At 40.4% G+C, this 23,265-nt stretch overlaps 1 protein-coding gene across 10 annotated transcripts in view; it reads left to right on the top strand.

Moving 5' to 3' along the window:
• Nucleotides 1–22,620, top strand: part of WDFY3 (WD repeat and FYVE domain containing 3) — a 152,295-nt gene extending 129,675 nt beyond the window's left edge. For all 10 annotated transcript variants that reach the window (XM_077783021.2, XM_077783020.2, XM_021541464.4 and 7 more), the window contains 23 exons: nt 1,101–1,269; nt 1,427–1,590; nt 2,345–2,493; nt 2,781–2,901; nt 3,247–3,332; nt 3,605–3,685; nt 4,083–4,137; nt 4,506–4,625; nt 5,301–5,418; nt 6,541–6,647; nt 7,185–7,338; nt 8,906–8,997; nt 9,324–9,536; nt 11,209–11,356; nt 12,172–12,326; nt 12,607–12,765; nt 14,557–14,736; nt 15,369–15,551; nt 16,182–16,278; nt 17,287–17,616; nt 17,811–17,922; nt 18,250–18,447; nt 18,928–22,620. In XM_077783021.2, the coding sequence (XP_077639147.2) occupies nt 1,101–1,269; nt 1,427–1,590; nt 2,345–2,493; nt 2,781–2,901; nt 3,247–3,332; nt 3,605–3,685; nt 4,083–4,137; nt 4,506–4,625; nt 5,301–5,418; nt 6,541–6,647; nt 7,185–7,338; nt 8,906–8,997; nt 9,324–9,536; nt 11,209–11,356; nt 12,172–12,326; nt 12,607–12,765; nt 14,557–14,736; nt 15,369–15,551; nt 16,182–16,278; nt 17,287–17,616; nt 17,811–17,922; nt 18,250–18,447; nt 18,928–19,048 (3,312 nt within the window). In that variant the 3' untranslated portion in view covers nt 19,049–22,620. The remainder of the gene's footprint in view (nt 1–1,100; nt 1,270–1,426; nt 1,591–2,344; nt 2,494–2,780; nt 2,902–3,246; nt 3,333–3,604; nt 3,686–4,082; nt 4,138–4,505; nt 4,626–5,300; nt 5,419–6,540; nt 6,648–7,184; nt 7,339–8,905; nt 8,998–9,323; nt 9,537–11,208; nt 11,357–12,171; nt 12,327–12,606; nt 12,766–14,556; nt 14,737–15,368; nt 15,552–16,181; nt 16,279–17,286; nt 17,617–17,810; nt 17,923–18,249; nt 18,448–18,927) is intronic.
• The last annotated feature ends 645 nt before the right edge of the window (nt 22,621–23,265 follow it).

The raw sequence follows: 23,265 nt of genomic DNA, 5'->3' as shown, positions 1-23,265 counted from the left end.
TTCATATAAGTGCAAATAATTCTATTATACAGAATATCTAATATAAATTGTTACTGTTCTTCTTTCCTTCATGTTAGCAGTGCTTTAAAGGATTTATCTTTGTAGGTTATACATAAGTTGTTTCCACAAATGTTTTAAGCATTGTTTAAGTGGCAGTTTTTTGCTGATAAGGAGTGAAGACTTGGTTAAATATAAGTGAGCAAATTAAATTACAGTGCCTTAAATTTTTGATTTTTGGGAGCAGCCTATTTGACCTGAATAATAAATTTTTGTGTTGCTGATCTTAGTATCTTTATCATTCTGAGAATCAACTTGTAATAAAACTAGTTTGATTCCTTAATTAAGTGAGGAAGATAAGAATTACACTGTGATGGGGGTTGGGATAGACAAAAAGGAAGGAAACATCACACACAAAAAATCCCCAAACCAAAACAACGCTCAACAAAGCAAAAACCCCCCACAAAAAAAGACCAAAAACACCACACAAAGGTACAAACAATGCTCAAATATTTATTTCAGGTACATGCATATTCTTATGCTAGTCTCCTCCCCATAAACCATCAGAAACTTTACTAAAAAAAGAAACAACTAAATTAATGAAGAATTTTTGAGACTTAAAGCAAATATATTGGTGCTTTTTAGTTCATACGAGCTTCCACATTCTTGTATCTTCTTGAGGCAATTTTTTATTCAAATTACTGCCTAACAAAGAAGTCAGCTGGCTAACAAATAAACTGCATATGTTAATAGGGAGTAAAAAGATGATAAAATAGCCTTCTGAGCTATCAGTGTTAAGCACAAGAATTCCAGCTTTATGACAGTTCATAACATACTGGCTACACCTACTCCCCATGTTCTAGTTCTGTCTGCAGGCTTTTCTGTAGCCCCTTGTTTGCTTGAGTGGCACTATAGCTCCTTGCAAATTAGCCAACAGATCAGCTCTCCTGAAGAGTTTCTGTTCCTATCTGTGTTGGTGTTCGAGCACGCACAAAACACTCAGTGGGCATGCACTGTGCTGCACACCCTGTTCCTAAAAGACCTTCACTGAGAGACTGAGTGAGGAGTTGGCTGACCAAGTGATTTCTTCCATTATTCCCAAGAAACCTGCTCGCTACCGGAGAGCCATCAGTTATGACAGCAAGGAGTACTACATGCGCCTGGCTTCTGGAAACCCCACGGTCTTCCAGGACGCCATAGAAGAGAACACAGTGGGTGAAACAGCTCCTCAGGAGCCAGAGCACGGGGAGGACACTATCGCAAGAGTCAAAGGTTAGATGGTTTAGTTTGTCATCCTCGCATGCATTTGCATTAAAACAAAACTTTTGTTTTGCTCTCTTAGCATTGGGTAATTTGAAAGATTGTAGGTTTTGTGAAGTTAATTTTTTATGTCTCTTTATGACGTTTATCTGTCTCTATTCTTTTCCAGGCCTGGTGAAGCCTCCCCTGAAACGATCTCGCTCTGCTCCTGATGGAGGAGACGATGAGAACCAGGACCAGTCACAGGATCAAATTGTTGAGGGGAGTTCAATTGATGAAGAGGAGAAGACTGACAATACAACTTTGCTTCGACTTCTTGAAGAAGGAGAGAAGGTACTGTGTATTTTAAACACACTAAGAACTTAATATATTGGAATGTCTTAATTATGTCTTCCAAACATGAATAAATGTCATATATATCTTCCTTGATCTGTATATTTCATCAGCTTCTTCCTTAAAATGTGTACGTTGTGTGCCTGACCCTAAAAATGCTGCACTGGAAACATGGTCTTTTTTCTTTACCTTCTGCCTGCAAGGGAAAAATTCACCTACCTGAAATGAAGGCTATGAACAAACCATACTTGGTTTGTTATCCTGTCAACTTAATGATCAGGATAGAAAATAAGCATTAAAAATATAAACGCTGTATTTGGCACACTGTTCCTAATTAATTGTTCCCTTCATTACAATGGGAAACCTTGATAAGTAGTATTTTATCACCAAGATCAGTGTTGATTTACCACGCTGTGTATTTGGTATTTTAGGCTTTGTCCATCTGAAGTATACCATTGAATAGCATTGTGATCATGGTTGAGTAGGCTGCAGGTTCTAAAATGTGTTCAGGCAGCATAGTGCAAGTGGATGAACTAGTTGGTAAATAGGTATATTTGTATCATACCAATGAGGCTTTATCTGACCTCCTCCTCAATTACTAGACACTGGTATTAGGTCTGATGAAAGGGGAGACTGGCAGGAATTTTGCTGTATGTGCAAGTGATACAGCAGTGTCTCACTTGTTCTAACAGAGCAGTGGTCTGAGCCTGTGCTCCTTAACCTGCTTTCCCTAAGCATCTGCTTTTCCTCATAGATCCAGCACATGTACCGCTGTGCTCGGGTTCAGGGCCTTGACACCAGCGAAGGGCTGCTTCTTTTTGGGAAAGAGCATTTCTATGTCATTGATGGGTTTACCATGACAGCCACCAGGGAGATACGGGACATTGAGACACTGCCTCCAAAGTGAGTACATTATGATCATAAAGAGTTTCCTTGACCCTTAGAAGCTGAACAAGAAGTATTCAATGAGGTTTTTGAGGACTCAACTCCAAGATGCAGGAAGACCTCAGGTACGATGCAGGAAAACCTAAGGTACTGAGCAATTTGTAGTATGGTATATTGTGAAAATGTGTTACCAGCTGTTTCTGTAACTGGACTCTCATATGAATTAATTGGATAATTCTTTACCAAGAAGAAAATTCCTCTTCTTTTTAATCACTTCTCTTGTGCCTGCTTATGTTCCTTTACAGGATGCATGAGCCAATCATACCTAGGGGAGCAAGGCAAGGTCCAAGTCAACTCAAAAGAACTTGCAGCATTTTCGCATATGAAGATATCAAGGAAGTGCATAAAAGGAGATACCTTTTGCAGGTAACTTGGACACCATTTTTGGATAGGGGGAGGCATATTTGCAGTGTTTTGACGATGTAATTTTTAGAAATGAAAATCAGTACATAACTGAAGAGTATTTGGAAAGTGAAGCTGTTGACTGTGTTGAAATTGAAGCATTTAGGTTGGATATCCTTGTTGGAACTTACCCAGTTTATTGGGTGTGTTAGTCAGTGTCAGTGGTCCAAAAATAAAACATTTGGTTGCACTAAGCAAAGTCTGCTTCACCATAATTTAGTGCAGCATGTAGCATGGTCTGTGCCTGACCTTCAGAGGTGACAAGAAAATAAGTTATTGTTGACATGAGTTTGTCCTCTTTGTTTTCAGCCAATTGCAATTGAAGTTTTCTCAGGAGATGGACGGAACTATCTTCTAGCTTTCCAGAAAGGGGTTAGAAACAAAGTTTATCAAAGGTAGTGTAAAATAAATTAGAGTATTTAACATGAATGTTTGCAAATACCTATGTGGAGGCTTTTTTGGTGCCTGCTAGCACCTTGCCGCTGCAGGAAAGAGCCACTAGAGGGCACTGCATGCCTTCAGGGAGAAGAGGCTCCTGTGGTTTTGTTGGAGATGTCATGGAGCTGCTCAGAAGAAGTCTGTAACTGTACTAAATGCATACTGCTTTTCAGAAGATGACATTCTGAGGGTAGAAACATTAATCATAATCTTTTAACTGCTGCTGCAGGTTTTTGGCTGTGGTGCCATCTCTGACCGACAGCTCGGAGTCAGTATCTGGGCAGAGACCAAACACCAGCGTAGAGCAAGGGTAGGTGGTTCTGTTCCTCACAACCTCTGTACGTCAATAAATTATGTTTGCATTGATATCAGGACTGTCTGGAGAGTATCAGAATTAACGTTATCAGTATACTGAAACATTCTGAAAGGAATTGGAGTGCTGAAGCCATCAGATTTATCCAAGTTGTTAAAAATATTTTACTCATCAGCCACCACTTGCACTGAATTGCATAATTAACATGCATAATTTTTACAGTGTGTGTTTAGAATTCAAAAAAAAAGGTACTGCAAAAGCAAAAATTAAAAGATACGTGTTCTTATAATGGTTGAAATTTATAACGTTTGATCTTGAAATTTTGGGTTGTCTTGTGAAGATGTAACCCAGTTCTTACTGCAAAGTCAAGAAATTAATTTCTTCTTCCCGCTAGGTCTGGCTTGCTTAGCACTTTAGTCGGAGAAAAATCTGTTACTCAAAGATGGGAAGTAAGTATGAAAATGCTGGGGTAGTTTTGTATTGAATTCCACATTTTGTAGCGATACATAAATAATCAGTACACATAAGTTGCATCTTCTTACTCTAACAGGTGGAACATACTGTTGTAGAAAATATATCTCAGCGTTTAATTTTTAATATTTCATGATATCATCATCAAATAGGAAATGATTCTACTGTTGAATTGCAGGGGGAGGGCTATAGTAAAAGTAGAGTGAGCATTGCAATATTGAAGTAAGTTATTATGTTTGGGGAGGGCTGCACATTGACAGTCTGGCAGGTTGACATTTGATAGTTGCAAAGTGAAAACTTTACTGTGCAAAGTTGCAAAGTGAAAACTTTATCTGTCTTCCTTAAGAGAGGAGAAATCAGTAACTTCCAGTACCTGATGCACTTGAACACTCTAGCCGGCAGATCCTATAATGACCTCATGCAGTACCCTGTCTTCCCCTGGATCCTTGCAGACTATGACTCAGAGGTAAATAAAACATCTTGTCAATCTTGTTAGTAATCTTACATAAAAGTTGAAGGTTTCTATTTTGTTTCTCCCACTTTCCAGCAGGGAGGGTATTAGAGAATCTCGGCTGGGCTGATTTTACAGATGTTGTTGGTCCATGCACAAGTGAGAGCTGAGATCCAGAGGGAGCCATTTGCCCCTCTACCTTTCAGCAGTTCCCATAAATGGCTGGATTAGTTTAAACTCTGTATTCTGAAGTATGCGAAGCCCACAGAGAAAGCATCCTTGTCCAGAAGACCATGGTAGGGACTACTATGAAATCTGGCCCCATGGCTTTTGAAAAAGGTGAAACATCCTATTAATGCCTTTGTGGACAGCCATTGCCACAAACCAGACCATTAAATAAAATATTGTTAGAGGACTTATTGAGTAATTGTGGAAAAATTAAGGGGAACTAGGGATAAGAGGAGCAGGCAAAAGTTGTGCAGGGCCCAGGAGTGATTTCAGATAAAATGTGATAACTGTCTTGGATCATACTGAAGGACTGTTTTAAACATATCCAACATTGCACTTGCTGTATGTGTAGAAAGTAGGGAGAACAGCCTTAAGAGGTAGGTGGTGTTAACTGTGGTAATCAGCAGTTTTCAAATTATGTGGTTTGGTTTTATGAAATTGTTATCTGATGTATTTTTAAAGGAACTGGATCTTACAAATCCCAAAACATTTAGAAACCTGGCCAAGCCCATGGGAGCTCAAACAGAGGACAGGTTAGCCCAGTACAAGAAGCGATACAAGGATTGGGAAGATCCCAATGGTAAGTAATAATCCACCCTGCAGAAAGAGCAAAAAGGAACATGCACCTGTCATCATAGGAGGGACTCACAGATTTTTTTATAATGTGGGTAAAGAGATCTGGATATGATGTGCAGAACTCTACCATGGGGTTTTTTTATGACTGTCCAACAAAGTCTAAATTAGAGCAAATGGACATTGGCTTTCTTTCTGTGTTGTTTGCTTTAAATCTAAATTACACCTTTGTTTATATGTAAAAACAAAGAACAGTTGCACTTTTAGATGAGTTTAATATTATATAAAGAATGGAATGGGCAGGCAGGTGAAGCACACAAGCAGCTGTGTCTGCTAATACAGTTTGGCTGCTGCTGCATGAAAATTAGTAGTACAAAGAATGCAAATGCTTCTGCATTAGCAGTATTCTAGCTTTTTCATTTTTAATCTTAAAGTGTGGGTTTTTTTGGCTAAGGAGAAAAAAAACTTCAGAATGAGATACAATTAAGTTACCTAGTCATGATTTTAGAGCTTCCTTATATATTGAAAATAAAACTTCTGTGTTTGGCAAGACAAGTTTTCTTGTGTGCTTTCATTGAAGATAGAGGTCTGTTTAACTACTGCAGTGCTGTTCTATGTCAAACAGCAGTAGATGGCAAAGATATTCATTTTTAGAAACAAATCAGTATTTTCTAAGTGTGCTTGTGTAGACATTTTGCCAGGAAATTAAGAAAGTAAAAGATGTACAAAATTTAGGCAACAGTTTTGATGCGTGTTTCTGCCCAAGATTTTAAATCCATAGTAAAAAAAAACCCAAAACTTAAAAGAAGGTATCTTTAAAAATGTTTCTTCAGCAGAAATCACCATAGTTGCATTGCAGCATTTCAATTAGCTAAAATAAAAAATGAGTAACCATTCAGTACTGCTTTGCAGAACCCTTTTTAATTAGGGCTACTGCACTGCAGCCCAAACTCAAGTGAGAAAACATAAAGCTTTCAGATATCTGAGAATGAAAATTACAAATTCCAGTTCTGAATGTGCCCAAGTCCACAAAGTAATTAAAATGCAGTGTTAATATTTTTTCCCGTTAGTACTGACTCTGTCACCTAACTACCTTATTTCTCCTATGTTTATGATTTTTAATCTGCAGGGGAAACCCCAGCTTATCACTATGGGACTCACTATTCCTCAGCCATGATCGTGGCTTCCTATCTTGTCCGGATGGAGCCTTTTACTCAGATTTTCTTACGGTTACAGGTAAAAATTACATCACCTCACTTTAAGTTTCTTGCCTGCTGTGCATTTCAGACATCACTGGGAAATAAGATCAGTCAGCTTTGTTTTCATTAAATATCATAGAAGAAACACCTTTTAGCAGAATTCTTATTGCCTGGCAGGTTTTTGATATGTCTTTTTTAGAAATGTGATGGAATTCACCTTTTTTTTTCCCCTTGTAGTTTGTACACTTTTCTAAATGTGCACAAAACAAATTAGCAGCAGACAAAAACCGAAACGAGTTTTATTGTGAAAACTATTTTGCTGTTTCTCTGAAAGAGACTAGACTTGAAATCAGACAGATAACTCTTCTCTTAAAGTTCTGTATCTCTGTATCCATATTTTCTGTTCTCATGTACCTGAAAGTAATGCAGCTGATGAGATCAGTTGCATTAAAGAAAGAAACATGCTAGTTCTAGCATCTTCATGTGGCAGAGGCTGTTCTGATTTGCCTTCCTGGCAAAGGCTGCCATGCTGGGGGATGCTGTGCCGCTGACGTGCTCCTCTCTCTGCCGGCAGGGTGGTCACTTTGACCTGGCTGACCGCATGTTCCACAGCGTGCGCGAGGCCTGGTACTCCGCCTCCAAGCACAACATGGCAGATGTGAAGGAGCTCATCCCAGAGTTCTTCTACCTCCCCGAGTTCCTGCTCAATTCCAACAATTTTGACCTAGGTAGGCAAAAAGAGCTTGATAGCCGTGCTGTGTGTGGGAGAACAGAGGCAGGCAGACTTCAGGTATTTTCTCAAGCCGTGAGTGTTCATTGTAAGCAGTTTAATACAAAGTGTCTTCTGAGAACTGCAGAACTAGTCCCTGAAAAGACTTTTGTTTGCAGCGGTGTATTTTTGTCAATTTTGGTTTTTTTACCAGTTCAAAATGTACAGATAATCATGTTCTACTTAGAGTTTCTCTGCTTTGCATTTTTCTCCATGTAACCTATTCCATGATGGTGTTCACCTTCTTCGTTATTTATTTTTTTAAACTTCTCAAAATCTGTTTGACAAATCTTCACTTTTAGAACTTAATTTGAAAATATTCCTAATGGTTTTTTGAATTGTCACAGCTGTTGTGACACTGATTATTCATCAGGTGTTGTGTAGGAGACCTGTTTGTTTGAGATGCATGTTACTTATTCTATCACTCTTAACACTGGCATTAAGTTCTTATATTCTGAGCTCTGTGCTGTGAATCTATTACCAGTAATAAAGATTAATCAAATCATAGGTTTCAATAGCTTGCAAGCCTTTATTCAAAATCTATTGGAACAGATTGGAAGTACAACCTTGCAAAAAAAGAAAAGCAAAACCCAAAGAACACTCTGCAAAACCTCTTCCATCTATATTTTACTCGAAAGAATTAGGGTATTACTGAAAAAATGTTGAGCTCTTGTCCACTTATCTTTGTATCTGACAATTTTGAACTGTAACCATTGGAAATTCTTCATTGAGCATTTGGACCAACAGTAGAAAAGGCTCTTTTAGGAGCAATTGTCAAACACTGAGATACTTTTGGTTATGGTAATTTGTAGCAATCCTTCTTCCCTTCCTCCCAGGTGAAAAGAAAGGAAGATTTGAAGTTTGGTGATGCAAGTAATGTTTCTGTTGGAGCATTGCACTTATTTTTTGTGTGACCCTGTAAAGTAGGAAATTTGTAGGTGTTCCTCTGAGTTAATATGAAGTGTGGAGTTGTCTCTTGACAACAAGTGACAGAACAAGAATATAACTGAGGAGTTTTACCAAACACATTTTTGTTGATCACAGCATGCCACTATTTGATGTCCAGAGTGAGAATGAGGCTGTCCAGGACAGGGTAAATGAATTGTGCCCAGGTCATGGGCATATCAGGGGAATTGCCAGTATCCTTGGGCATGGAGCTTGTGGGGGATACCAGTTAGCTCTGCACTGTTAGGAAATGAGTATTTGGCTACATATCACAGGAGTACAGGCAATTCTCAGAAGTAAAACGACAATTTCATTCTATGATAAAATACTGTTTTCCTCTTCAGAAGCCTTAGTGAGGAGTATTTGCATTCTTTCTCCTGAAAGCAATCTTACATGAATAACTGAGGCAGAATTTTTCATGTTTTATTGCCTGACATTTAAAACTTTTAAAGACTGAAATGGCTTCCTTTATACTTACATACTAGAATTTGATTATTTGCCTTTTTTTTCTTTTTCTCACGTTTGCTATTACAGTTCAGTGTCAGTGCTCCAAATTTTTACCTTCTTTTTCTTTTTATTAGGTTGTAAACAAAATGGCACTAAACTTGGTGATGTAATACTCCCACCATGGGCAAAAGGAGATCCTCGTGAATTTATCAGAGTCCATCGGGAGGTAATTTGAATTTCAATGGTGAGAGTAAGAATGTCTGTTGGGACTTTCCACTGCACATTAATCTAAGCTCAATTTGTGCAGTCACAGGCCAGTCTTTGAGTTCAGGGTTGGTGTCTAATTATTGCCAAGGTCTGTAGAGCCAGCATTTCCTCTCTCTCCTTTTCGGCTGCAGAATACTCTGAGGCAAGACTTGCTTAATGAAAAGCTTTGTCAAAATGTAACAAAAATATATCGAATCATGTTCTGCGTTTCTCCATGTGGCAAGTGTAGTAAACTCAACCAATGAGCAGTTTGTCTCATTTTAATGCATGCCTTCTGAATTTCAGGCTCTGGAATGTGACTTTGTGAGTGCTCACCTGCATGAGTGGATTGACTTGATCTTTGGCTATAAACAGCAAGGTCCTGCTGCAGTAGAAGCTGTAAATGTATTTCACCATCTCTTCTATGAGGGACAAGTGGACATATATAACATCAATGATCCTTTAAAAGAGACAGCTACCATAGGATTCATTAATAACTTTGGACAAATACCAAAGCAGGTATACTCTTCATAGAATTCTTACTTTCCAGTTAACACTCAAGTTGAAATGTGTTAATATAAAACAGGAAGGTGTTTTAGGAATGAAACTTCTTGGCAGTGTTTATTCATAAATATTCTTCCAGTGATACGAAATCATAAACTACACAAAGATTGACTTTGGGCTTTACTTGTGAGATTAGAAATGTCTTTTTTTTTCCCTTTACATCCTTAAAATAAAGGCATAATGAATTATAGCTCAAAAGAGAAATACGTTCCTGCTGCAAAATCATAGGAGAGGAATGAAAGTGCAACTTCAAAGTAATGCCTAGTGCTAAGGTATTGGAAGTTACCCTGTAATAAAACAATTTCTGTAATAACTTCTGCTTCTTTTTTTTAATCCTAGTCTCATGGGTGATTCACTCTTGAAGGACAGCCGTAGTTAAGGAGCTGTAAAGACCAGTTTTTGGTGCAGCTTTAAAGTTTGTTTTCTCTTCAACCGACTACATTAAATAATTCAATGTAATATTAAATCTTGGGGTTCAGGTTTGGGGGTGTCTCAGTGTTGGTTGTTTTGATTTGGGTTTTTATTGGGCATTTCTTTGGAGTCTTTTTACTATCCAGTGAAAATCTTAAGTGTCTGGTAAATATTTCCAATCCTAGATCTGGTGGAAGCCACAGATATCTTCAGCATTGGCTGGGAATTCAAGCAATGTGTTGGAGACTCTAAACTCAACTCTCAGCACATAATGTTTCAGGACAGCCACAAGATATTTCCTGTGGCAACCCACTTAGAGCTATATGTCTCTCATTGCATGGAAGGAAGGATAAGAACTGCTCATCTGTATTCTCTGGATTTTCTCTTTTCCCTTCCTTGCTCTCAATAATCTAATTCTGTAGTGTCTGTAGGGTTTTCCCCTCTTATGTAATAACCAATCTCTCTGTGATGATAATCAGACGTGGCCCAGCTAAAGCCAGATGGACAGACAGGGACTGGGGCAGAGGGCAGGGCCATAGAAGAGCAGTGCAGCTGAGTCCCAAGCTCTGCCTGCGTCCTCAGATGCCTGTTAGGTACAAAGCTGTGGTAAAATCTACCAGGAAGTGCATGATGCTTTGCTAGAGGAAATAGACTGCAGTAAACTTGGGAAACTCAGAACTTCTTTAAGGCTTCGTTGATGGTGAGTGCTTTTGGAGCACATTTTTATGTAACTGTAGAGTTTTGCTGTTTCCTTCTGTTATTTTCCAAAGGGGATCCAGGGCAGGCTCTCTCAGTGACATGGCTGCTGTGCATTTTTGCACTCCTTTCCTGCACAATGTAACATACATCTTTGTCCCATCTCTTCCACTAGTAATGTGCCTGGCAGTTTTGGTTTATATTTTAAAAAGTTATGATGCAAAACAGTGCAGAGCTGGTGGTGTGTTTGGAAGGGGGCTCTCAACTCCATGAGGGTGCCAAAATGCCACAGCCTGAGGGGGCAGAACAACTTTGCTCCTTGTGGGTTTTCGTATTGTTTGTTGAAGGTTTTTGAAATGTTCACCATGAGTTAGTTATTAGTGAATACTGAGAGCAGTGAAGCATTTGCTTGCCTGCAGAATTTTTAGAAGATACATTGGATGTATTTATGATCTATTTAAGTTAGTGCCCTTGTAAACCTGTAATTTTTGATGATAATTAGTTTCTTGATGAATTTCAGCTCTTCAAAAAACCTCACCCACCAAAGCGTGTTAGAAGTCGTCTGAATGGAGAGGCTGTGGGAACCTCTGTGCCCCCTGGTTCCACAGGTGACAAGATCTTTTTCCATCATTTGGACAACCTGCGGCCATCTCTTGCCCCAGTGAAAGGTAAACTTTAAACTCACAGTTGTTATTGCTGTTTCTTTGCCCAAGCATTCAGAGTTTCAGCAAGATTTTTTTTCTTTGCCATCTTTTTCTTACTTCTAATATTCTTACTGCCCATAGTTTTGTGAGAAAGACAAATTCAAAATATCCTAATGCTGTACTGTTATGTTCTTAGCTACTTTAAAGGAATTTGGGAAACACCATAGCTGCACCAGTTTAATATGACATTTTTTAAATAGAGGGATAAAATGGAGCCCAAACACCTCTTTATAAGTTTGAATTTAACAAACAGCATTTGGAGTATGTTGTTTCTGGGCCTGTGGTAGCCTCTATTTTTGTGATTTTCACAGCAAAAGGATTATTTATCAGTGCCAAGAAATACTAAGGAATGTTGGCAGGAAAGTGTGGTGTTGGTAGCTGCACTGAGACAAAGTGGTTTTTTACTTCAAATCTGACATTGGACTGAACAAAAGTTAGTTGTCTGCAAGGCAGGTAAATGCTATACAGGGATTTCTTTCCTAGCTGAGTAAAGCATAATCTGTGGCTCCCTGCTGTAAGGAGAGAAGGGCGTTCTATTAAATGGGGCATAGCAGGGCTTAGAGAGAAGACTCTAAGTCAGGAAATTAGAAAGCACTAATCTATATTTGGCCCTGCATTTGTTAGGAATGGAGCAAAAGTTGCCATCACTGTAGCTGATGCAGAGAATGTATAAATAGTCACTACGGAGACCTAGCTTTGGAAGAGCAGCAGGTACTCAAAGGGATCAGATAGTATTTGTCTCTCCCAGCAATAAAACATAACCTCATCTTCTCTTTCAGAGCTCAAGGAGCCTGTGGGGCAGATCGTGTGTACTGATAAAGGCATTCTGGCAGTAGAACAGAACAAGGTTCTCATCCCACCCACGTGGAATAAAACATTTGCCTGGGGCTATGCAGACCTCAGCTGCAGACTGGGTACCTATGAGTCAGACAAGGTTTGTAATCTGAAATTTGTTCCAGTAATCAGTACTCAATAGTGAAAAAAACATAACAATGGACATTTATTTTACATGTGAATGAAATAATCTTCTACTGCATCAGGTTTTTTTGCTCCCTCTTGAGGGCCTTCACCAGGACACTGGCAGAATACAATTAACTCGTAATAGTTTTTTATCAGGTCTTAGTGACCTAATGAGTGCAAGGCGGCAGCCAGGTGTTTTTTTATCCTACAAAGTACTAGTTCTGCAAGTAATTATTTGTTTTCTATATTTTTAGGCCGTGATTGTTTATGAATGCTTATCAGAATGGGGTCAGATCCTGTGTGCCATTTGCCCCAACCCCAAACTAGTTATCACTGGAGGAACAAGCACAGCAGTGTGTGTATGGGAAATGGGTGTCTCTAAAGAAAAAGCTAAAGCTCTCACACTGAAACAGGTAAAATACAGTAAAGCTGTAAAGTAATGTTATAACATCAAAGTAACTGTGTAAATGGGTGTTGCTCACCTTTAAAACCATGAGTCCAGCAGATCTCAGGCAAATGGAGTAGTTGAGATGGTAATCTGCATTGAAAGTGGGCAAAATGCACCTTTAAAATTGCATTGTTTTTAAGAATAGTGGATCACCAGGAGCTTTCTGGAGACAAAGGGCATTTCCTAGTGATGTTAACAAAATTATACAGGTGAGTTTTGTGAAATTATCTGCTTTCTAGTGTTACATGTAATACCCCCATCTAAAAACTGTGTCAGGAAGGACATAAAAGGAGGCTGCTGTTGCAGAAGATGAAATGGGAAAGGCTTATAAATACAATTGCGTGGCAAAGGATTTGGAAAATACAGAGACTGAGTAAAATTGAGATGAGAACAAGATTTGAGATTTCAGACCTTGGTTGCTAAGCAACTGGTGGACAGGGGTGTAGCTAGTGGAAGGTAACTCCCCTTTTTGACCCACAGACAGATCCATGGGTCAGATAAAATGTTCTGTCTCATCCCACAAAAATGTGTAGTTTATCCTGCGCCTGTAACCCTCCCCTGAAGTATCATGTATCTGTAATCCCATTGGTGCAAAGTTTTATTCTGCACCCACTTTGAAGCCCCCTTGCTAAGGTGTACCCGGGAGACCAGGGCACTCTCTCCCATCCCTTCTCTCTGCCCTCTTGGGCCCTCTCTTGGAACTCTCTCTCACTATCTCGCTCTGCCCCCACTCCTTGGGGCCTGACTTCAGAGATCTCTCCATCCCTCCCAACCGTCCAGGACCAGCCCTCGCCACAGGCTGCCTTAAAGGTTAATTTTCCTCTTTAAAAAAAAAAAAAATCAATTACAGCACTTTTTAATCTTAAACAAGCACCCATGCTTTAAAGTCAGCTGCAGCTAAGTGCAGAGTAAGTTTTGTGTGTTTACTAAAGAAAAAACAAACCCAACAAATGTAACCAAAAAAACCCAACCACAAGTAAGTCTAGATATTCTGGCAATGTATCATTGTTAAAGGTTGTGTTACTGTTCCATTAGCATCTCAACTGTTTTTTAGAGGAAGTCTTTCCCTCAAATTTATTAAAAGAAATTTAGATAATTATTTACTCTTGTGCAGTAATCAACTGTCCAAAGCTGTTTTTCTGAAATGTTTTTATTTAAAACTGTACACGATAAAACACTGTATCTTAAATTTTGGGGCAGCATATGTGAATATATTTACTCTATTCAGCAAGTTTTATTTTAACTGAGTAAGGTGCAGTAGTCTGACTGTATTTCAGATTCTTTTTCCAATAGTTAGATTAAGCTTGATAGTAAAAGTAGGGCCTAATATGTGTAGATACTCATACTTTTCTCCTTCTTCCTATTGACTTTGCTTTTTTGGCTGTATCTCTTTCTCATCTCTTTTGTCTTCTCTTAGTCATCAGCAGTTGCTGTAGGAGTCAGAATGTAATTTCAGGTGCAGCCTGGAACACTTTCTGGCCTTAAAGGCTACTTTAATGATGCAGTATAGAGTTTTCTTCAGTGGAAGGATCTGTAACATTAGACCCTTGAAATTTTGTTTTGTCAGAGCTCTTTTTAAATGGGAAAAAATATTATTTTTGCCATTTTCAGTTATGGAAATAGTTATGAACTGAAGACTTATAAGGTGGGTGCATCTTCTGATGGGATATTCTGGTTATTCAGGTAAGAGGCTTTGATGTGGAATTTTTGTGCTCTCTCCTGATTTTCACTTTTGCTTCTGCCTTGTGTTTTGCAGGCACTGCTGGGTCACACTGACACTGTCACGTGCTTAACGGCATCGCTGGCATATCACATAATTGTGAGTGGATCCCGGGATCGCACCTGCATCATCTGGGATCTGAACAAGCTCTCCTTCCTGACACAGCTCCGAGGGCACAGGGCTCCAATTTCTGCACTCTGTATAAATGAATTAACGGTGAGAGCCAAACTCTGTCCACCAGGCTGCAGTAGGAACAGTAGCAAGAGTTGGAAATCATTAAACCAAAGGAAAAAACCCACGAGGCTCTCCTGTTAATTTGGCAGAACTTGTATAACTCGTCTGAAAACTGATTAGCAGCTGGTTTAGGAATAATTTGTGTCATTTGTCTAGAGCAAATGGATGGCTGCATTCCATGCAGAGTGGCTTGAGCTCAGAAGAGGTTATTTATTAACAGTGCTGGAGGCAGTGTAGTTAGTGTGACATTCCAAGTGAGCTGCCAGATCTACTGCACAAGCTAAGAAGAGTTTTTGATACATGATCTTGGTTGGCTTCTCTTGTCTTAAGCTGAATTTAAAGGAAACGGGATACCTTGGGTGACAGTGCAGTGCCAGTTGTAGTGGAAAGAGTCGTATCCTAAAAGCTTCTGTCCTTGGTGGTCCTGTGAGTTACGAGTCACCATTTATCCAGCTCCCTTGCATGGCCTTCAAGGCTGGATGGACTCTGTTGCAGCCAGAGCAGATGCAGTGGTTGAAATCAAGACAAGAGAGAGCTGTAATGCAAGCTGTATTTTTGCTGAAGGATACCTACAACTTTGTATTGAAATCTGGAGGTGTTATTTGTCTTTGCAGGGAGACATTGTATCATGTGCTGGCACTTACATCCATGTGTGGAGCATTAATGGCAGCCCTACTGCAAGTGTGAACACCTTCACTGGTCGAAGCCAGCAAATTATGTGTTGTTTTGTGTCAGAGATGAATGAGTGGGACACGCAGAATGTCATCATAACAGGACATTCGGACGGAGTTGTCCGGGTAAGTACCAGCAATCACTGTCTGGAAAATAAAGCTTATGCCTTGGTGGTGGTAGTATGTAGAAAAGTCATGCCTATCCAGGACAACACAGTGTCCTGACCAGGACCAAAGCAGTTCTGCTTTACTTGGGAATTTCACTTGAACAGTTCTTTCTCCTTTATTGATGCCCCCATTGGGATGTGGTAACCAGCAATAGTCAGCAGAGAATACATTTCCTTCCTGCTCTGTTTTGGTCACCAGCTTTCATACCTGGAGGCTATTGTTTTGGTTCACCATTTTAGTTTCATACACCTCGAGACAATTAATTTTGCTTGGCTAGAAAGAAAACAGAAGCCTAATGTCAGCTCTGATACCTACAAGTCTAACCCAATTTTCAGTACTTTTGGGTGCAGCCTTAACCAGAATCTCCTGGTCAGATAGCTGTGTGGAGTGGATTCAGGCATGAACACAGATGTCCTCTTATAGTTTCTAGCCCTCAAAAACAGACTTTAGTATGGAGATGGGACCTGTCTTGCATGTTAGCAGTGCAAATACACAGTTCTACTTAGCCATTTTAACTCTTCAAGTAACTTAGGAAAACACCAAGAGTTCAGTAAGTTCAGCCACTCTGCTTATCCCCTGTCCTTCCAGTTCTGGCGGATGGAGTTTTTGCAAGTGCCAGAAACACCAGCTCCAGAGCCTGTGGAGATGCTGGAAATGCAAGAGGACTGTCAGGATGCTCAGATAGGTATGTCTCCTCACAAGTGTTTGGTATTTCCCTGTTGTATCTGGTCTTTGCTATAGGTAGGTCAAGTCCTGTGGGTATACAGTGCAGAATGGAATGATGGAGATTTTATCTCAAAAGGCAGTAGACATCCAGTAGGCACAATGAACAGAGTGTCTGCATTCTGTATTCAGCACTTTGCTTAAGGTAGTTTCATATTGCTACAAGTAAGAAAAATGTTGCCCATCATAGCTTTTTGTTCTGTGAAGGTGGAACTTTTCTCTGAGTTTGTTTTGGCTGTTGGTATGCTTGATGGATTGTCCAAAAGCTAGATATTTTTTAGTATGAAATAGAATTATAGCATAACAGCCAAGTTGAATATACTGATGGAACAGCTTAAACAAGACAAGCAATGATACCTTTTTTCGCTCTTGGAAGATTTTGGTCTGTGCCTTATGACTGTTTCTTTTAGCCATCTGGTCTTCCTCCTGCACTTTTCATGTAGAAGATATGATCTGGATTTGGATCTGAATCTTATGATATTCATTAGTAATTATTACATAAATATAGATTTTGGTTATTTTCAGTATCACTTGTAATATAAATGTCTTAGTTAATTGCTCTTTTGTGTTAACAAGTGCAAGTCTGCATCATATTTTTCAGTCCAAGTTTCAGCATAGCTGACTGCTCTTACTTGTATAAGTTTTGCCAACCTGAGTGTTTCTGAAGTTTTTGCTCCTTTTGTCTATGATAGCCTTCCTCAGAGGGACTGTTGTAGGAAACAGCTTCAGCTAAGGCATGTCGTTCTCTGGCAAAACAGAAAAAAGTGCAAGAAAAGTGCAAAAAATATGAATGGTGTGATTTCTGGCAGGAGCTAAATCTCTGAAAAGTCCCTGAATGCCTGCATACAGTGTCCCTCTCTCAGCAGTTGATGCCCATTGGGGTGCAGGCAGTGCAGCACCAGAATAAAGAAAAAGTTCAGGCCATAACCAGCTCACTAAAAGTGCCTTGTCCCCTGTTGTGCCAATCCAGGGCAGGAAGCCCATGAAGAGGACAGCAGTGACTCCGAGGCAGACGATGCATGCATAGGCCAGGATGCAAAAGTGCAGGAGAGCCAGAGCCAACCAAGCAGCACCAGCCACAGGCCTCGGTCATCATCAGCCAGAGCAGCAGCAGCATGGTCAGCAGACAGCGGCTCTGATGACTCCAGGCGTTGGTCAGACCAGCTCAGCTTGGATGAGAAAGATGGATTTATCTTTGTCAATTATTCGGAGGGACAAGCCAAAATGCATCCCCATGCTCAGGTTAACCACCCCCACCCCAGCTATGGTGAAGCACGGCACTACAGCAAGCTCAAACCAGGTAAAAGAAACCATGCACAGCCCTCAGTTTTATTCCTAAATGAAATGTTATAGAAAAAGAGAAAAACTTGAATCTCTGAGGGAGATTTTGTTCTTGCTACAAAGTTGCAGTTACAAGTACGCTGGGGGAGGAGGGAACAAAAATGAGAAAAAGCAAATTTGGTTTATCCCCTCCCTCTTCCCACTCCTTTGTAGGATACAGATGGGAGCGTCAGCTGGTGTTCAGAAGCAAACTAACTATGCACACGGCATTTGATCGCAAAGACAATGCACACCCAGCAGAAATCACTGCGCTTGGCATCTCCAAGTGAGTAGCTCACACATGAAGGCTTCAAACATTTTTGGCTGCTGTCAGCAGGAAGAGGTGCCATTGTTCATAACTCTTCTGTGGTGCTTCAGTTTGGTGTAGCCTTCTTCAAGGACTGAGAGAAAAACACTAAAGAGAGGAAGACCTGTTCGGCTGCACTGTGTTACACAGAGTGTTGCAGCTCCACTTAGAGCAGGGCAATTGGGGCATTAGTCACCACCCCAGTGCTTTTCCCTTTTACATCCTCTGATGTTTGAAATCGGGCATCGCTGCTTGTGCATTACTGTGGCAGAGTTGTTGCAAAAATGCTTTTGCTTTTCCTTGCAGGGATCACAGCAGGATCCTGATCGGAGACGGCCGGGGCAGGGTGTTCAGCTGGTCGGTGAGCGATCAGCCGGGCCGCTCCGCAGCCGACCACTGGGTGAAGGACGAGGGCGGCGACAGCTGCTCAGGCTGCACCGTGCGCTTCTCACTCACCGAGAGGCGGCACCACTGCAGGAACTGTGGACAGCTGTTCTGCCAGAAGTAAGCAGCCAACAGCTCCCTTTGGGCTCTTTTCCATACAGGATTTTAGGTGGGGCAAAGCTCTGAAATACCACAGCCTAAACTGTGTGCAGGACTGTGAGGATGCTGACTTAGGGGCCACTAGCAGGTAGGCTCAGACAAAATGTATCACGTAGAGGATGTGTGCGACCTCTCCTTACCCACAAACTGAAGTGCAAGTCTCGTCTCTGGGTCAAAGATGATATTTCTAGTTTTATCTGAGTCTAATCTGATGACAACAGCTGTTATTTAGCTATCTGTCATGCAGTCTCATTGCATTGACTCTGTGGTGATCATTTGAGTTAAATTCTGCTTCTGCCAAACTGCATTGCATCTCCATGTCAAGGTGAGTTAGGACAGTTTCTGGTGATTGCAGTCATGGTGATAATACCCACAGCTCAATAGAAAATGGGTAGAAACAGAGAGGACCTGTTTTCAATGATGGTTGTTTATTCTTCACAGGTGCAGCCGGTTTCAGTCAGAAATCAAACGGCTGAAGATTTCCTCACCGGTTAGGGTGTGCCAGAACTGCTTCTACAACCTGCAGCACGAGCGAGGCTCAGAGGAGGGGCCCAGAAATTGATGGGGGCCTGGCAAACCTCATCCAGCCCCACTGTCACTCCAGGAACCAGTGAGAGCATCGGAAGGAATCGGAATATTGTCTGTTTACACTTACGTTTATACTTCATTCTAGGCACTAAGAGTAAAAAGGGATCATTGCATTGGTTTGTGTTGACAGAAGGCAGACGAGGCGAACAGCATCAGGAGGGGAAGAGCAAGGCCCAGAAAGACACGGTTAATAACCAGAAATCTAATGGAACTGGCAGCCCATGAACCCATGCTGGGGTAGCTGTCACGAAAATCCTTACTTATCCTAAACACCCCTTCTTGTCTTGTTTTTGTAGTTAGTCATCTTAACTGGGGGGGGAGGGAGGGCAAGGCTTTTTAGAAGATAGTTGTAAATCTGCCTTCTTTGCAAGCAAATGTGTATATTGTAAATAGGTATAATGGCCTTTTTATCTAAATATGAACTTAACTGCCTGTTACATGGGACTTTAGATTAACCACTGTACTTTGGCATCTTTATCTCATTTATCAATTTAAATATGAATGTTAAAAAAAACAAACCACAAAAACGGAAAACTCAAAGGCATTATGTGTATTTCTGTTAAGAATCCAGTCTGTGCATGTTTGTTCTTTCAGTTCCCCACAGTATCTTAATTTAAGTGAGGCTATTCATAGAATTACACTGATTTTTTCAGAAGAAAACGTTTTTGAGAATAGGACTTGGAGTATTTTATTCTAGCTGTAAGATAACCAGAAACTAAATTGTACACTTGTGTTGCATTTTATACCAAACTACTTACCACCTCAGTGTTGTTCATATTTAATAAGGCCTCTTTTATACATATGTCAGAGCTGCAGTTTTGTTAATTACTTACTGTTCATTAGCAGCTGATTCATGCAGTGCAAGAACCAGCTTTTACCTTCTTTAGTCAATAGCAATTGGCTTTTGCATATAGGTACAGAATTAATTTTTTGTGCATAAAACTGAACTGCTGTAGTGTCCCATAGCTTCTCTGCAAAAAACCTTTTTGTAACAACAGGCATTGCTCTAAAGCAGAGTGATCCTGGTCATGTCAGAAATGCTCCTCGGAGCTCTCTGTGTCTTTCAGCACACACCATCAGCTTGAGGACAGCAGTAGCTTTCCATTATGGTTTTTAAGTTTCAATATGAATTTAATTGCAGTGTTTTTTTACTACTCTGTCATTTATTTTGCACTACATGTGGGATGAAATAGAGACACTGATGTCCACTGGGATTGGAGCATGTACATTGGGATAGGCCCATGGACTTAATTTCTGCATGAGGTCTTGCCCCAGTGGGTTTTTGTTTGAGCGAGGGGGTAGAGGGAGGGGCAGCAGGCAGGCTGGTGGTTAGTTCAGTTTTGTTTTTTAACATATGTATATATATTTTGTAAATGAGTGACAAACTGATCTACAGCTAGGTATATTCACAATGGATTATTTTAAATAGAGGTAAGAATATGACCCAGATCAACAGAAGACAGGTGACTCTGGCAGTACTTGAGTGAATATTGTCACTCAAAGGGATGGGATTATCCTTCACTTGGAATGACTTGGGCAGGCTCTGGCCCTGGGACAGCAAATCCTTAAAACCAGCGTTGTTGTTGGAATTGCACCATCAAAAATTCCAGGCCCTCTCTGTTGGGGTGAGCTCCTTCCAGAGGGTCCCTGGCACTGTCGGAGCACCCCTGTCTTCTCTTGATTTGAGCTTTTAGCAGTGAATAATTTGTTAATTCTGACCACTTACTATTTACCCTGGTATCACATGTTTATGCACTGAAGGTTAAATATGTATTTTGATACTTGTTTGTTTATTATGTATGTGCTGGTCTGTAAAATGAGATATTCCTGTTTTGGTATGTATACTAGGTCCCCAAATGAACAGAAAGGCTTCTCTAGAGCCCTTGCACACTGTTGAGTAAATGCAGGTTTGTTGAGCTTAGCTGACCCAAATTTTGGATCCAAAGAGTGATGGTCAAGTAGCCACACTGACTACTGGCTACTTGGCAGATTTGACCCTAAAAACAGGAAGACGTCCTTAGTAAGTATGTGCAGAGCACTGGAATTTCTGTGTTCAGCTGTTCTCTCTAACGTTGCCTTCACCCTTCCCAAAATGATGCAAAACCAGCATAGTTCAGAAGACAGGCTAGTGGCCTTAATGTTTTCTGTTTGAAGAAAAGGCTGTTTTAACAACTCTTAAATGCCTTCGAGTCCACAGTTTTTCTCCCCTTGCCTCCAGATTTACAAATCACCCCCAAATTGAAGGAAGCCTTCTTTCCTGTGGACTGCAGCTTGTACAGCCACATGGTTAAGCCCTAATAAAAGAAGGCTGTGACACCAACACTGATGTGGTCCAGCACTGAAGCCAGGACAGAGTCCTGCTGCAGGCTCCTGAGGACAGGGCTGTCAGCTACAGACACGGTGTACGGGTGTTGTTCTGCGCCTGCAGCGTTGGCAGCGCACTGAAGAAATCCTCATTCTTTAAAAAATTCTGCAGTGGGCAGGCTAGGCACAGTTTACATTTTGCAATCAAACCACCACAGCCCTCTGACTTAATTCTGTTCCCAAAAAAACACGTTTTTGTTTGTTGGAGGTGGAGGGGGGCAAACACACCTCCTCATATTCCCTTTGGCAGCTGGTGCTGTGGGCAACTGTGGTGTTCATGTGGGAATGGGGTTTTTTTCCATTTCATTCAAGCTTCTAATGCAAATACTTGCTTTGTTTTCCATGTAAAAATCTGTTGAGCAAAAATATATTCATGTACACTAACATTAGTAGACTGTATTCTCTGCAAGTACCTCACATGTCTTCTCCTGCCTTGTTCTTTGTAGTAAACTTATCCATGTACTCCTAACATTCGTATGTAGTGTGCAACTGTAATGTCATGCTTTTGAGAGGGGTTGGCTGCCTCCAGCCAACATTCATCAGTTCAATAGCAAAACACTTTAGATAAGTTATTTTGCACTTTCTTATGTATAAAATTGGTAGAAACTTATATTTGCGTTATATCATTTAAAGACTCCTTTTGTTTTGGTAAATGAACTGTGTATAAAATACTTATGCAGTTAAAACTGTTTTTAGAAAGTATTTTTAATTTCAGCAAGTTTGGTTACTTGTTGCATGACTATTAACACAGCTGACTTTTTGTGTCAGTGCAATGTATATTTTTTTTGTCCTGTTATTAACTTGTAAGCCCTAGTTAAATGGCCATTTATTTGTACAGCATCAGGAGTAAATTGAAGATAACTGGCTAAGACTGGAGTGTGGAATTTTGTACTATATTGCAGAATCCAGTATCTGTTTTTTGGTGGTTACGTTAAAAGGCCTGACGATTTACTATCTAGTGTGCAATCTGTGATATCTGAATGTTCATTGTATATTTGTCTCCAATGCAAAAAGGTAGAGTAACACAATTACAACAATACATGATTAAATGCAATAGTTCAGGTACTGAAGTATTTTTTTTCCATTTCAAATAAATACCTGCTATTTACGACCAAAAAGCTGTTTTGCATTTGTTGGAAAGACACATCATTTGCAGTTGAATAAACGTTTTTAACTCGGGAATGATAACTAATGAGTAACATTTCCTGTGTCATCATGAGGAGTAAGTTTCTGTTACTTGTCACAGTTTTGCTTTCTGAATGTGAGTATCATGATTTCATGATGGTGCAGCATGAAATCATGTGCCTTAGTTTCTTCTTTTTTTGCTTTAAATTGTAGAGTGTGAATTCAGCAGAATGTGGAATCCTGATATCATAAGAGTTTTCCCCACCTAGGCTGATCGAGGATACTTAACCCATGCTGCTCTGCAGGACTCCTGCCAATCTACATCAGATTGCCTCTCCCACTGGCCAGTTGACACTGCCCACCCCAGTTATTCATCCCTCATCCCCTCCTACAGGTTGTTGCCCTCTGCCCACCCCACACTTAAGTCGTGCAGCTCACATGGTCCTGTCTTTTGTCTCTGGTCCCTTTGGTGGTGGATGCAATAAACCCCTTGCTGGAACGTAGCAGCCAGAGGCCCTGCAAGGCCTCCCTGGCAGTCACTCCTCTAAGATAAAGTTCAAGTATTTCACATTCAGCCATTTTGCATTTTAAATCTTTCCACACACTGAAAAAAAAATGCTGTCTCTTCAGCAGTTTTGGGGGAGTTAACTGTTCTCAGCAGCTGCAGACACTTGACAGCTGCAGCCTGGGTGTTCTGCTGCT

The sequence above is a fragment of the Lonchura striata genome, chromosome 4, assembly GCF_050655825.1.
Source record: "Lonchura striata isolate lonStrDom1 chromosome 4, ASM5065582v1, whole genome shotgun sequence".
Lineage (NCBI taxonomy): Eukaryota > Metazoa > Chordata > Aves > Passeriformes > Estrildidae > Lonchura > Lonchura striata.
The sequence above is the reverse complement of the archived record's forward strand: the minus strand, read 5'-3'. Positions and strand labels throughout refer to the sequence as shown.